Source organism: Polyodon spathula, chromosome 3 (assembly GCF_017654505.1).
Source record: "Polyodon spathula isolate WHYD16114869_AA chromosome 3, ASM1765450v1, whole genome shotgun sequence".
NCBI lineage: Eukaryota > Metazoa > Chordata > Actinopteri > Acipenseriformes > Polyodontidae > Polyodon > Polyodon spathula.
This window is the reverse complement of record NC_054536.1, coordinates 74,721,799-74,733,870: the sequence shown is the minus strand read 5'-3', so window position 1 is coordinate 74,733,870 and position 12,072 is coordinate 74,721,799. Positions and strand designations below refer to the sequence as shown.

The 12,072-nt window shown below is 38.7% G+C and overlaps 1 protein-coding gene across 1 annotated transcript; it reads right to left on the bottom strand.

Annotated features, from left to right (window-relative positions):
- Positions 1–1,011: 1,011 nt before the first annotated feature.
- Positions 1,012–11,886, bottom strand: LOC121313407 (retinol dehydrogenase 10-A). Its single transcript, XM_041245913.1, has 6 exons — positions 10,922–11,886; positions 9,735–9,970; positions 4,760–4,858; positions 3,607–3,752; positions 1,581–1,712; positions 1,012–1,320 (listed from the first exon to the last, which is right to left on the bottom strand). Exons 1-6 carry the CDS (start codon positions 11,253–11,255, stop codon positions 1,203–1,205), a joined length of 1,065 nt encoding a protein of 354 aa, XP_041101847.1. The 5' UTR covers positions 11,256–11,886; the 3' UTR covers positions 1,012–1,202.
- Between the last annotated feature and the right edge of the window lie 186 nt (positions 11,887–12,072).

Genomic DNA, 12,072 nt, shown 5'->3' with positions numbered 1-12,072 from the left:
GACTACTGTGAAGTTTTGCTTTTAGTTAGTACAATTCGATACAAAAATAGTATGTTTTGAGAACTAGTGATTGTGATTGCATTGAACCAGAAGACACCTTGACCATATCAACATCCAAACCAAGAAAGATTTCTCATTATTTAGTTTCTGTATAGAACATAAGTGAAGGAGGCCAACACATGAAATGAAAACTTATGCTCTATAAACACAGCAGTAACATAAATAAGAAGTTGTTTAATCCAATTAGGATATTCACCCAAGAACTATTTCATCCCCACCAAGCACAGGCACACATCAGAAGAGTTGTAGGCGTCAACATTGCAAATTTGATTGGACAGAAGCAGGCACAATGCTTGGATGTTTTCCTTGCAGGGCCAAACCGTTAGACCCTTAGCATCAAACTCCCTCCCTCAATACAGCAGCATATTTTCAACAATGACAGCAAAAATGCAAGTGTTTATATTACTGGAAGGTTAAAAAAAAAGTAAAAGCATGTTTGCTGGTGAAAGTCAAATGTAAACTTTTGATACACCACTACCAAACGTCCTTTCAATGCTTAGTTTTACACAAAGTAATATTAAAAAAACATGTCCTTGCTGCAGTACAACAATCAGTGGTTTGTTTGTTAGACACTTTTGGGTTTAAGTGTTCCAGCTTATTGTTTCAACAAATTAAAAAAAAAAAAAAGTCCTTTTGGTTATCCATTTTGCAGAAGTAGGAACATGCTTGGTATTGAACAATTCTCACAAAATTTATGGCAGTGAAAAAACAAACCAGTAATTACAGTGCATATCTACAAAAACTAAAGTGACTAGATTGATTTATACAGTAACATACTGCATATTACCACATACAGACACTAAAAATTATGCTGGTGACTACACTAAGTAAATAACATTTGACATACCTTTTGAAATAATGTGTTTGCATATTTTCTAAACTTTTGTCAACTAAGTTTACAGTATTAAAAAAAAAAAAAAAAAGGTATGTTTCTTTATACAAAACTAGAACAAAAAAAAAAAAAAAAAAAAAAAAAAAAAAAGTGTAATACACAGCTTTTCTCCCCCCCCACCCTAGGAGAATTTAGTAAACCTTTGCATATGTATAATGCAAATGCATTTCAGTCTCTGATAACAGTGGTTTACTGCTCTGCTCCGGTTGGGTGCCGCTGTACTTCTTGGGAACACCGGCAGAGTCTAGATTCAGTTTTTAGCTTCATTATTGTTCATTGCCTGTTTTCTTTGAGCAATGAATGGATACATGCACTTGTCTGCTCCGAGAAAACGATACATACACACAACTGCTTCGAAAGGCAGGATGCTACAGGGAGAAGTGTGGGGAGAAAGAAATTATTCACTTTTTTTGTTTTTAAAAACAAGCAATACTTTATTTTACATTTTCTATGATACTACAGTCACTGTAGGAAGATACAGGGTTGCCACAATTACCAAGAATTTGTATAAATGTACTGATGAAAAAAAAACAAACAAAACGATACTCTCCTGTGGACTCTACCAATAACTTTAGACAGATATTCCAATGGGAATAAAGTGCATTGTGTGGTTCAGAACAAAGCTCACCTTTTCATGAAGTTGACCATGTACATGAGACGAGGCGTGCAGATCATGGCCTGGTCTGTGAGGATCGCCCGCATGGCTTGTTTTACACAGTACTCGGACTTCAGTGGTGGAAGGAAAGGTTCAATTTCTTTCCTGTAGGTTTCGGAAGAAAAACACACACCTTAGTAACTAACTAATTCATCATGATGCAAGCATGTACTGGGGAACATTAAAAGAGGCTTGGATTTCAAAAGAAGAAAAAAAATACAGTTTAGCAAGAATCACGATGTTAAAAGGGATGACATCATGTAACTTAACACTGTGGTCTATTTGAAGCATACAATGGTAATACTGGTCTCTACAAATCCCATTGCCAGTATCCAAACAAACAATACACAGGGACAACATTCTTTCATGCAATACATGGTGAACAAAGGGCATTGATGTGTAATAGGTAACTATAGTAGGAAGAGGTGGAAGGAGGAGGAGGAGAGGGGAAGGAAAAAAAAAAAAAAAAAAAAAAAACACACACACCACAACAAAACAGACACCACACGTACCACAACAGGACAGCCACAAGTAAAATAACAGAAACCACTTTCACCTTTAGTAAAAATGTAAAAAAAGAAATGTCAAATAGCGTGTATCATTCAAAACTAATAGAAACCAAAATGTAATTCTGCATCATATGTCAGGCCAGCAATAATAATACCTTATCACCCTAGCCACCTGCTGTGATAGGTGTAGGGGGGGTATTTGTCTGGTTCAGAGAGACCATTGTTGCAATTTAGGCTGGGGTTTTTAACTCAAGGGTTTCCCATTTATAGGGCTGGGGCATTCAAAAAGTATGTCAGTAGGATATAGTACACCCCTCAGCATCATGGAAAAAGCAAAAGGAAGCCACCATGACCTACATTCAGATGTAGACCTACTTAAAAACTTGTCTCCTTCAGCTGTATGAGTGGGCCCCAAGAAAAAAACACAACACAACCCACACACACACACACACCTGTTCTATGCGTCAGATCACTAAACACGCTTTCACTTCTACCCACTTTAAACATTCCTTACTGAGATACACTGTGCTTAGACTACCAACTTAGGGCTATTTTTTTTTTTTTTTTTTTTTTAAGACACATTTTCCATTTTCTTAGAGGCTCCATATATCTAAATCACATGTAGTCTGTCATATTAACAGAGCTTTATCCTGTAGATTTTAAAACTAATTTAGCCATTACAATTACAGCCAGACGCTTGGTGCCAGTCACACTCTGCAGAACATGTTCCTAAATATAATAGTGGTGGGAATGGTGAGACCAGGCAGGGCTGCCAAGAAGTATTACCTGTACTTTTTGTGATAAGCCCTTCAACTACGAAGTTATAAATCTTAAATCACTTGCCAACTTGAATAACCACTTTCACAGCTGCTGTATACTGCAACTGAAGTATCTCCTCAATTCACAAGAAGCTCAAACAAGGGAAGCACATAATCTGTCAATGAAGGAGACCTTTCTCACATGGTTTATCATCCTTGGTAGATTTTCTTAACACAAGCAGTGACCCAAGCCAATTTAAAATTAGCCTGTAGGGCACAATCTTTTAGAGACTCTTTAAAAGATTCATGCCATTCATCCAGCCATCCATTATCTGTAACCGCTTAATCCTGTAGAGGGCCACAGTGAACCGGAGCCTAACCCAGCAGACACAGGGCGCAAGGCAGGACCTCACGCTGGATGGGACGCCAGTCCACCACGGGGCAACTAGGCCGATTTTAGAGAGTTCAATCCACCCAGCCTGCATGTCTTTGGACTGTGGGAGGAAATCAGAGTACCCGGAAAAATGCATGCGAACATGAGGAGAACATGCAAACTCCACACAGACAGACCCCAGAGGCCGGAATCAAACCCAGGACCCTGAAGCTGTGAGGCAGCAGCGCTAACCACCAATCCAGAGTGCCGCCCACTTAATGCTATTCATGAGAAACCAATTTAAATGTTCCAACCACTTGAGACAGACGGAGAGAGACACAGAGATAAATGTCCCTTACCTGATCCTGCAGCCTCGGAACATGTTAGTGTCTACCAGGTATGGACAGACAAGAGTCATTTTGATGCCATCCTTTTCAGTAGCTTTCAGCTCATGACTTAAAGATTCATGAAATCCCACAGCTCCAAATTTACTTGCACAGTAATCCTAACAGAAACAAAATAAATAAAGTAGTAATGCAGGAGGGAGGGGGATTGTATTAAATGAATCACAGCATCACATTTAGATCTTAAGTCTCATTAGCTTTATTCTTTTTGTAGGTTAAGGGAAGGTTCACATTAGTGGTAAGCTTTTTGGCGTAGTTTAGCACTGAAATAATCTTCAAAGAGGCGTTGGCAAACACAGATGTATGCTGAATACACATTACTGAATAAAGGAGGTCTAATTGCCTGTTGTAATAGCAGTCAAAAAAGTCCAGAACATGCACAGCTTTCAACAGGGTTTCTGGAAAATATTAAACTATAGTAGAGCAAAAGAAACAAATGTGGGGAGTTTTCCTTTGAAATAATATTAAGCTTCACTGAAAGGATACTTATGAAATGAACACAAACAGAATTAAGAAAACAGAAAGCTGTTAAGTAAACACCTCAAAAGGCTCAAGAAAAATGACACGAGCATGCATTGCTGATGCTTGATCACACAAGTTTCTGCAATTTAAAAGGGTCAGAGGAAACCTCTTTCCAAGAATACTGAAATTTCCTTTATGGCTAGCTAAAAAATAAACAAAATAATGAACTGCTTTCATAACGGTGTAGACCACAGATGTTTCCCTGTGCTGTACTTTTGCCAGTATTGGTTATCAAAATCGATTAAACGTTGGTTTCAAACCGCACCAGCCATCATTAAACCACTTTCAAATCATATGCAATAAAGTGGAGGGGAGGGGGAAAATTAGCTGACAACAGAAGACCACATGATGACAGGGTTTAACTGTCGAATCCTAACCCTTTTTGTGGATTTGATTAAGTGGTCTGTCAAAATTAAGTAAGTTTAAGCATAGGATACCAGACATGCAAGACTCGAAGGGCAGGGAATCAGTGGTTTTTCTTGGGGGTAACCTGGAACTACAACAAACTTGGTCAAGAGAATTCCAGTGGTTTATTAAAATGGGCCTTGGACAGTGATGTAAGCTTACAGAGTTTCAGATAACTAACCTCTACACCAGCAGTGCTGAACAATCCAAGTGAACTGGCAACTGTCACAATGTGTCCATGATTCATCTCCAGCATCTTGGGAAGGAATGCCTTGGTGGTCTAATGAATGAAAAACAGTGAGATTCAGATAAAAAAAAAAAAAAAAAAAAAAAAAAATGGTAACCATAGCCACAAATTGGTGCCAGAATAGTAAACAACAACAATTCTAACATCCACAGACAAGTTCTATGGATAGTAACCACAACTATGATTTTTATTTTTTATTTTAAAGTGTACAATTGGGACAAAACCTTTATTCTATACAATCTTAAAGTATAACATATTACAGCACAGAGAATTAAAGATTATCCCCCCTTCCCTTTAAAAATAATTGTACAAACTCAGAAATCTGAATAACTTCTGTTCCTGGTCATAGGTATGACAAGCAACACAGAAATAAAAAAAAAGGTACAAAGTTACCAATTATCCAACGATGCATTCAAGAAACAAGATAGAAAAAAATAAGTTTTATAAAAAATGAATTCTGTATTCTGATCCTCTGCCATTCTTTTGAGAGTTGAACCGCTTCCACGGAATCTGTAACTCTCCCAATTCAAAACCTCCAATCTCCTCCAATGACTAATTGAGCTGAATTACCTGGTTCACTTCACTGGAACGGATGGCAAAAGAGCCATCTAGTAACAGTACAGCCGATGACAGCTCCTATAACCCCCCCCAACCTATTCAGCAAGTTATTTTTCCGACAAAAAGTACAATAGCTATGGGAGTAACAAAATGGCTCCTTTTTATAAAACGCTTTGTGTACAAAACAAAAAACAACATTACCTATAAACTTTGCAACACCGAGTTATGCTTGGCAGTATCGGTTAATAAAGTAATTGAAAAGGGAGGAATGCCATTGGCTCAAAATGAGTCTTCTGAAACCCATGCCCTCATGGCAAGGCCAGTATGTCAGCAGGGCCCTAATGACCTCCTGGACACTAAATGTGTGAAACCAAACAGGAGTTTATTTCTTACTTCATAGCTTTCATAACTGCTTCAACACTTACATTTACGCTAAATTACCCCCCCCCCCCCCCCCCCAAACACCAAATTGCTTCCTTCACCATGGTGCATCCCTGTTGAGTTTCCTAATTGAGACAAACTAAAGTGGGCTTTGCAGCACAAATAATCTCACAGCTGTGGTGTCACCCTAAATTAGTGCAACAGTACATTCTACAGGAACATGTGAAAATATTAAGGAACACCAGATGGCTACTAATTAGACTCCTCTATTAAGAGACAAATCTGACAGCAGAAATACCAGATCTTCTGAAATAAAATGGAGCATATAGGAAAGAAGTTGCAGCTTAAGGTTTCACCAGGTTATTGTTCTCTGCATAAACATTCTGAAGTACAACTAAAACAAAGAACACACTGTGGGCAACACTGATGACTGGCCATGTCCCCCAATTATTTATAACCAATAGTCTAGTATTCAAGTTGAAGCCTTCATTACCTACCAGACATGACACCACACTTACAAAATATAGTTGCCTTGGTATTTATTTTTTCTGGATCATACAGCTCAATAACTAGCTTAGCCATGGTTGTAGCAGCTATTTGTGGTATCTTAGAGGGAAAAAAAAAAAAAAAAAAAAAAAAAAAAAAACACTTTTGCATTAAGAGAATGGGTGCATTTCCCACACTTATTTTCCTATAAAATTCTGAAATGCCGAATAGTGCTGTATCAAGTACAAAAGAAATTAACTGTAGAATGAAATGTTAAATGAGCATGCACACAAGAACAAAGACACAGACAAGCATGAATCGTTAAATGAGAACTAGAATATATAAACCGATTAATGTCAAATAATGAGCAATACAGATAACTGGAATGCAGGTGCATGAGTCCCTCCTCACGACTCCACACTCAATGAAAGCACTTAAGTAACCCCCCCCCCCCCCCCCCCCTTCTGCCTGGACGCTTCTATTATCCTTGCAAGGCAGGAAAGCTGCATGGCTCCTTGTTTCCCATCATTTGGCATCTTGTCAAGCAGATACTAGACAAGAAACCAATTTTAAGAAATGGGTCAGGCATCAGCTCCCTATTACCAATATACATGCAGCACGCACACACAATTATATATATTTTATATATCACACACACTATAAAGACAGCAATCGGTTTAAATTCATATTGGCACAAAATACAAATAGGCATCCTTAACATGGTGATTGGAAAACTGGTAGTAAAAAGATACAAGACTCTACTGGCGATCAGCAGTATTTAATCTGATCTTGAATAACAAAAAATTCCCTTAGCAAGAAATGAACTTGCATCTATAAAATGTACTAGCCTACTTCTCAAATCATCACTAGCCACGCAAGTCATCGGTGATCACTGATGCACATGCAGCTGCAGAAAGTACTTCTCGTAAAATACGTGCTGCTGACAGAAAACCATATTATGAGAATTGCTTAGCTTCCTGCAGGCCCTTACGTCAGTACTATGTTCCCACCACATAAATCCAAATACTGAGACAGTCCATCTGGAAAAAAACTTCCAGGATGACGTTTAAAAAAAAAAAAAAAAAAAAAAAAAAAAACACAGATAAGACATTCATTGGAGTAAGCCATGTTATCATTTTACAATACACTATAGGCATATAAATAACATGGGCTGCAAAACAGAATTATAAAAACATATTTAGATTTTTTTTAAAATAGCCTGTTTACTGTAGCCCCTTTATAGCCTTCTCCTGCATCCCTGAAGCCAGATCAACCCATTTTCTGAAATGACCTTGACTGGGGCTACAATACTTTCTCAATCCACTCGACTTCTGAGCCAACTACAAGTACACTACACTTCGGCTCAGCAGAACAGTCATTGCTGTCTTTAGAAATACTAGTAGGATTTAAAGAACAAGTATTTGCAGATAGATGCACTTCCCGATGGTTTTTAACCAAGATTTATCGCGCCTGGTGATTGCACCCTCACATATTTCTTTAATCCCATAAGCAGCATTTTGGTCAAAAGAATGAAAAACACAACCTAGCAGTACCCAGAATGGATGTTTGGTGTATATCGGACTACATACTTGAAATGAAGCCCTGAAAGTCCAATTAAGTTTTGAGAAGTCTATAGAAAACAATGTGCTGCATATCACTTTGAATCCAAACACACATGTCCACCTCAACTGCACAACAGACTGGTAGACAACACACAGATTACACACACTTTTTTTTTTTTTTTTTTTTTTTTTTTTTTTTTAATATGGGTAACTAGACTTTTACAGCAACACTACACATTTTAGATTTGGTATGTTGAATTGTAGAACCGGATTCAAACTACACCAAACATTATTACTACTACTATTTATATTATTTCTGAATTTACAAAGTAACCAGATCGCTGTTATCACATTCACCATTAACTATACTCAATCAATAGTTGATTAATCTGTTTCACTTTTTGCAATAAACATTAAAAAAAGAACCCCAGTGTCCTTGGTAAATCTCAATATGGTCTCCTCCCGACTAATTCTTATATCTTAGCATTAGGTGTTTTATAGTTATGGATGAAGTGTGAATTCTGATCTGAGGTTCGGAAGACTTGGATTTGTTTTATGCCGACTACAGTTCTGCTGCTAAAGTATATAAACAACACTACTTCAAATCTACAACAGGTCAGGCCTTATCTAAACAACCCTGGCACAGGCCTTCCACTGTTTGATTGTTTAGCATCAACAGTTACTTAATTGATCTTTTTCCAAGGTTCACTCTTACCCCCACCCGATGGGGGGGGGGGGGGGGGGGGGGGCACAAATGGCATGTCCCCTCCTACCCACAATTAAGATAGAATTACCTAAACAGAAATGTGGATTTGTCTTTACGACTTTTGGGAATCCGTGAATACCCGACATACATATGGACTGTCTGTTAATTTCTTCTACAATAAAAAATATGGTATGGGTTACCAGTACCTTTCCATGGAAAGGTTCAGCCAAGTATAAAAGGGGGGGGGTTGGGGTGGCGGGGGGGAAATAAATAAATAAATAAATAAATAAATAAATAAATTTTTGCCCAAGCAAAAAAAATACAGAACTTGGTTGATTTGATAGCAGACTTCAGGTCTACAACTGTCTGTCAAGTCCCTTGCATTTCTGTCTCCAGCAATGAATCTGCACTGTAAACTTTTACAATGATCGAGGATTCTAGTTAAGTGCTGTGCCAATTATTCAGATTTTTAAATGCTTCCCGTTTCTCCTTCATGAATTGTAAATTTGTCTGTTTCCCAAGTATAGTACGATTATGAGAAAGCAGACAACACAGGAAGCACATTCCAAAAATAAAACAGAACAACTTGTTACAGCTTCAATATGTATTTCAAAAGAACCCCCATCCTTGCTAATTATTTTGTAACATTCAGATTAAGTTATGATGTTCATTTTATCCTGGGTACAATTCTCTATTCACCTCAGGCTTTCCAGGGGAATATTAAATATTGTTCAATAAAACAGAAAACTTGGATCAAGGAAATTAAAAATTAACAAACCTCTACACAGATTTAAAAGCGGGATACAGGTGGAAAACTGAAATTATAAAACAGCAGTAACACAATACAAATAAATCCTAAAAAAACAAACATTAAAGCCAAGTAAAAGAAGAATCCTACAACCTATATAGACTGCGTTACTGTAAACCTGTGTGTGTGTGTGGGGGGGGGGGGGGGGGGGGGGGGGGGGGGGGGGGGGGGGGGGGGGGGGGGGGGGGGGGGGGGGGGGGGGGGGGGGTGGGGGGGGGGGGGGGGGGGGGGGGGGGGGGGGGGGTCAGGGATCTGTCAGTTTACAAATGTGTTACACAACGGATGAACTTGGTACCATGGACATGGACATTCACCAACAGAGGGCAGCGAAAGCAAAGTTAAATCAAACTATAAATGATTCCATCACAGAAAGAGAAGGTGCAGAGATGCATGCAAGCTGCAACTTACCCAGAAGTGGGCGTGACAGTTTACCATCATTGTCCTCTCGATGAGCTCGTCGGGGCACTCGAGAAGGTGGTGACCGGACACCACTCCTGCATTGTTAATCAGGACATCAACATCACCCACCTCCCTTCGCACCTTCTCTGCGGTCAGGTACACACTCTCGCGTTTGCCCACGTCACAAACATAGGTGTACACCTGAGGCTGGAATGGAGGAACATCCTCCACACCATCCACAACACCTGTATTAAAAATAAATAAAATGTAAATAACTACAATGAGAGAAAAAGGATTGACAATTTACCATGGATTGACACACAACCTGCTACAGGTGTAAGTCACTTATGGGACATTTTGTGTTAACTGTGCATATTTTAAGAACTGAAACCATGCCCCAATTCACTAATTCACACAGACTTTGGAGAATTAGTTCTAGTCTCTCACAGGATCAGCCAATTACTTCATTGCTATTCTGCAATATGGGAATGTAACTGGCATGGCAAAATGAAACAACCTGGGAGATCAGCATCTTGGCAGCAGAAACAAGGCTAAAGTTATTGTCAGAGAAATAAAGATAACCTCTCACCCTTGGTCCATAGTCTTGTTAAAGTTACTTTTGCTTGAAGCCTGGTGAGCCCTGGTCCACTAGGGCAAGGATTGTCAGGTATTTATGGGGCATTTGCACTTTCTCTTGCCAATGGAATTACACCCTAGTCTGCAGGGCAGGCTTCTAAATAAAGTTTATCCTTGTTGTATCAAAAAAGGACCCTGCTTCATACATGGTCCCTCTTACCAACTGAGATCATTAAGCTTGCATAGGGCGAGTTAAGAATTTAGTCTTCATGGATTAGTTTTATGTTTACTAATGCTATCAATTAAACACATTAAATAAACTCAGCTCGCGCTAATCTCGATATCAATTACTAATTGTACACAATGTTAATACTAGTTTATGAAAAAGGAGGTAGCAAAAGGAAAACATCGTAAAAAAGTTTACAAAGAAAGAGTGCATAACCAATAAAAAGGTGAGCATTTTCAGACCCAGTTCCAAGATAAAGTTTTGGGCTAAAAATGTAGTTCTCGCTAGCTAGCACCAAGATCCTTATGGATAACAAGCAATGCAAATATATTACAAGCACCTCTACCGTACCGCTGGTGGAATCAGATTTATTGAGAAGTGGTGCCAAATGTACCTTCTTTGGGCGGAGTGCAGTCCATCTCCCGGTAGATTTGTCGGACCATCTCTGCCGTCTCCTCGTTGCCTTGGCTGTTGATATCCCACAGCACAAGAACTGCTCTCTGCCTGGCAAACTCCTTGGCAAAGAGCCGCCCCAGCCCGCTGCCTGCCCCTGTGATCAGGCAGACCTGACCAGCAACACTCTTCTCTTTAGGGCGGACCAGCCACTTTACCCCCGCTATCACGAAAGCCCAGAGCACTTTTAAAGTGACCAGGAAAAACTCTGCAGCGATGTTCATACTGGCTAGTGCAGTGCTAATGATATCCGAAACTACACTGTAGCTATACATAAGCCTACAAAGGTTATTACAAATTCACAAATAAATGACTCCTGAAACAACTCTTTCGAGCTTAGGACAGCGAAGTCATACTAAAAATGCAAATGCCTGTAATTAAAATAGTAATAAAAAAATAAACAGTAAAAAATCTTATTCAATGTTTTTATAGTACGATGGATCAAAACGGAATACAACAATATGACCTTTTAAAAAACGTTTGACGTTTTAGTTTCAGAAAATCTAGTTTTGAAAAATGATTTAAAAACAAACAGCACTTGACGAAATACACAAAGATTAGCATTAATAATAATAATAATAATAATAATAATAATAATAATAATAATAATAATACAGTTGTTATACAACGCAAAAAGAATTGCACTTGTTCCTATTCACAATAGTATTCTAAACAAGCAGCAGGTTTCAACAGCGAGATTTTCTTGCACAGGACAGAGCAAAGCCTTGTTCTTCAAATGCTCAAAAGAAACAACACCGACCTAACTAATGATTCAGTTAATACAGATACCGGCACACGATGTCTATACCCAGTAGCTACAGTAAACGACTTTGTTTAGTATAAACACTTCGCCGCCCCTCTATTGCCCCCTTCCGCTCCAAACCTGCTGTCAGAACTGTGATCATTTTCAGCTTTCACCCTCTCTATTTAAACCAGCCTGGCACCGCGAAGGACCCAGACACAAACCAGCACAGCACAACCCCTTTCTGCCAAAACCAAAAATACAGAACATTTCTTAATTTACTTTTTTTTTTTGCAACATATTACAGTCAAAGAAATACATTGTGTCTTACACTAAATACTGCTAACTTT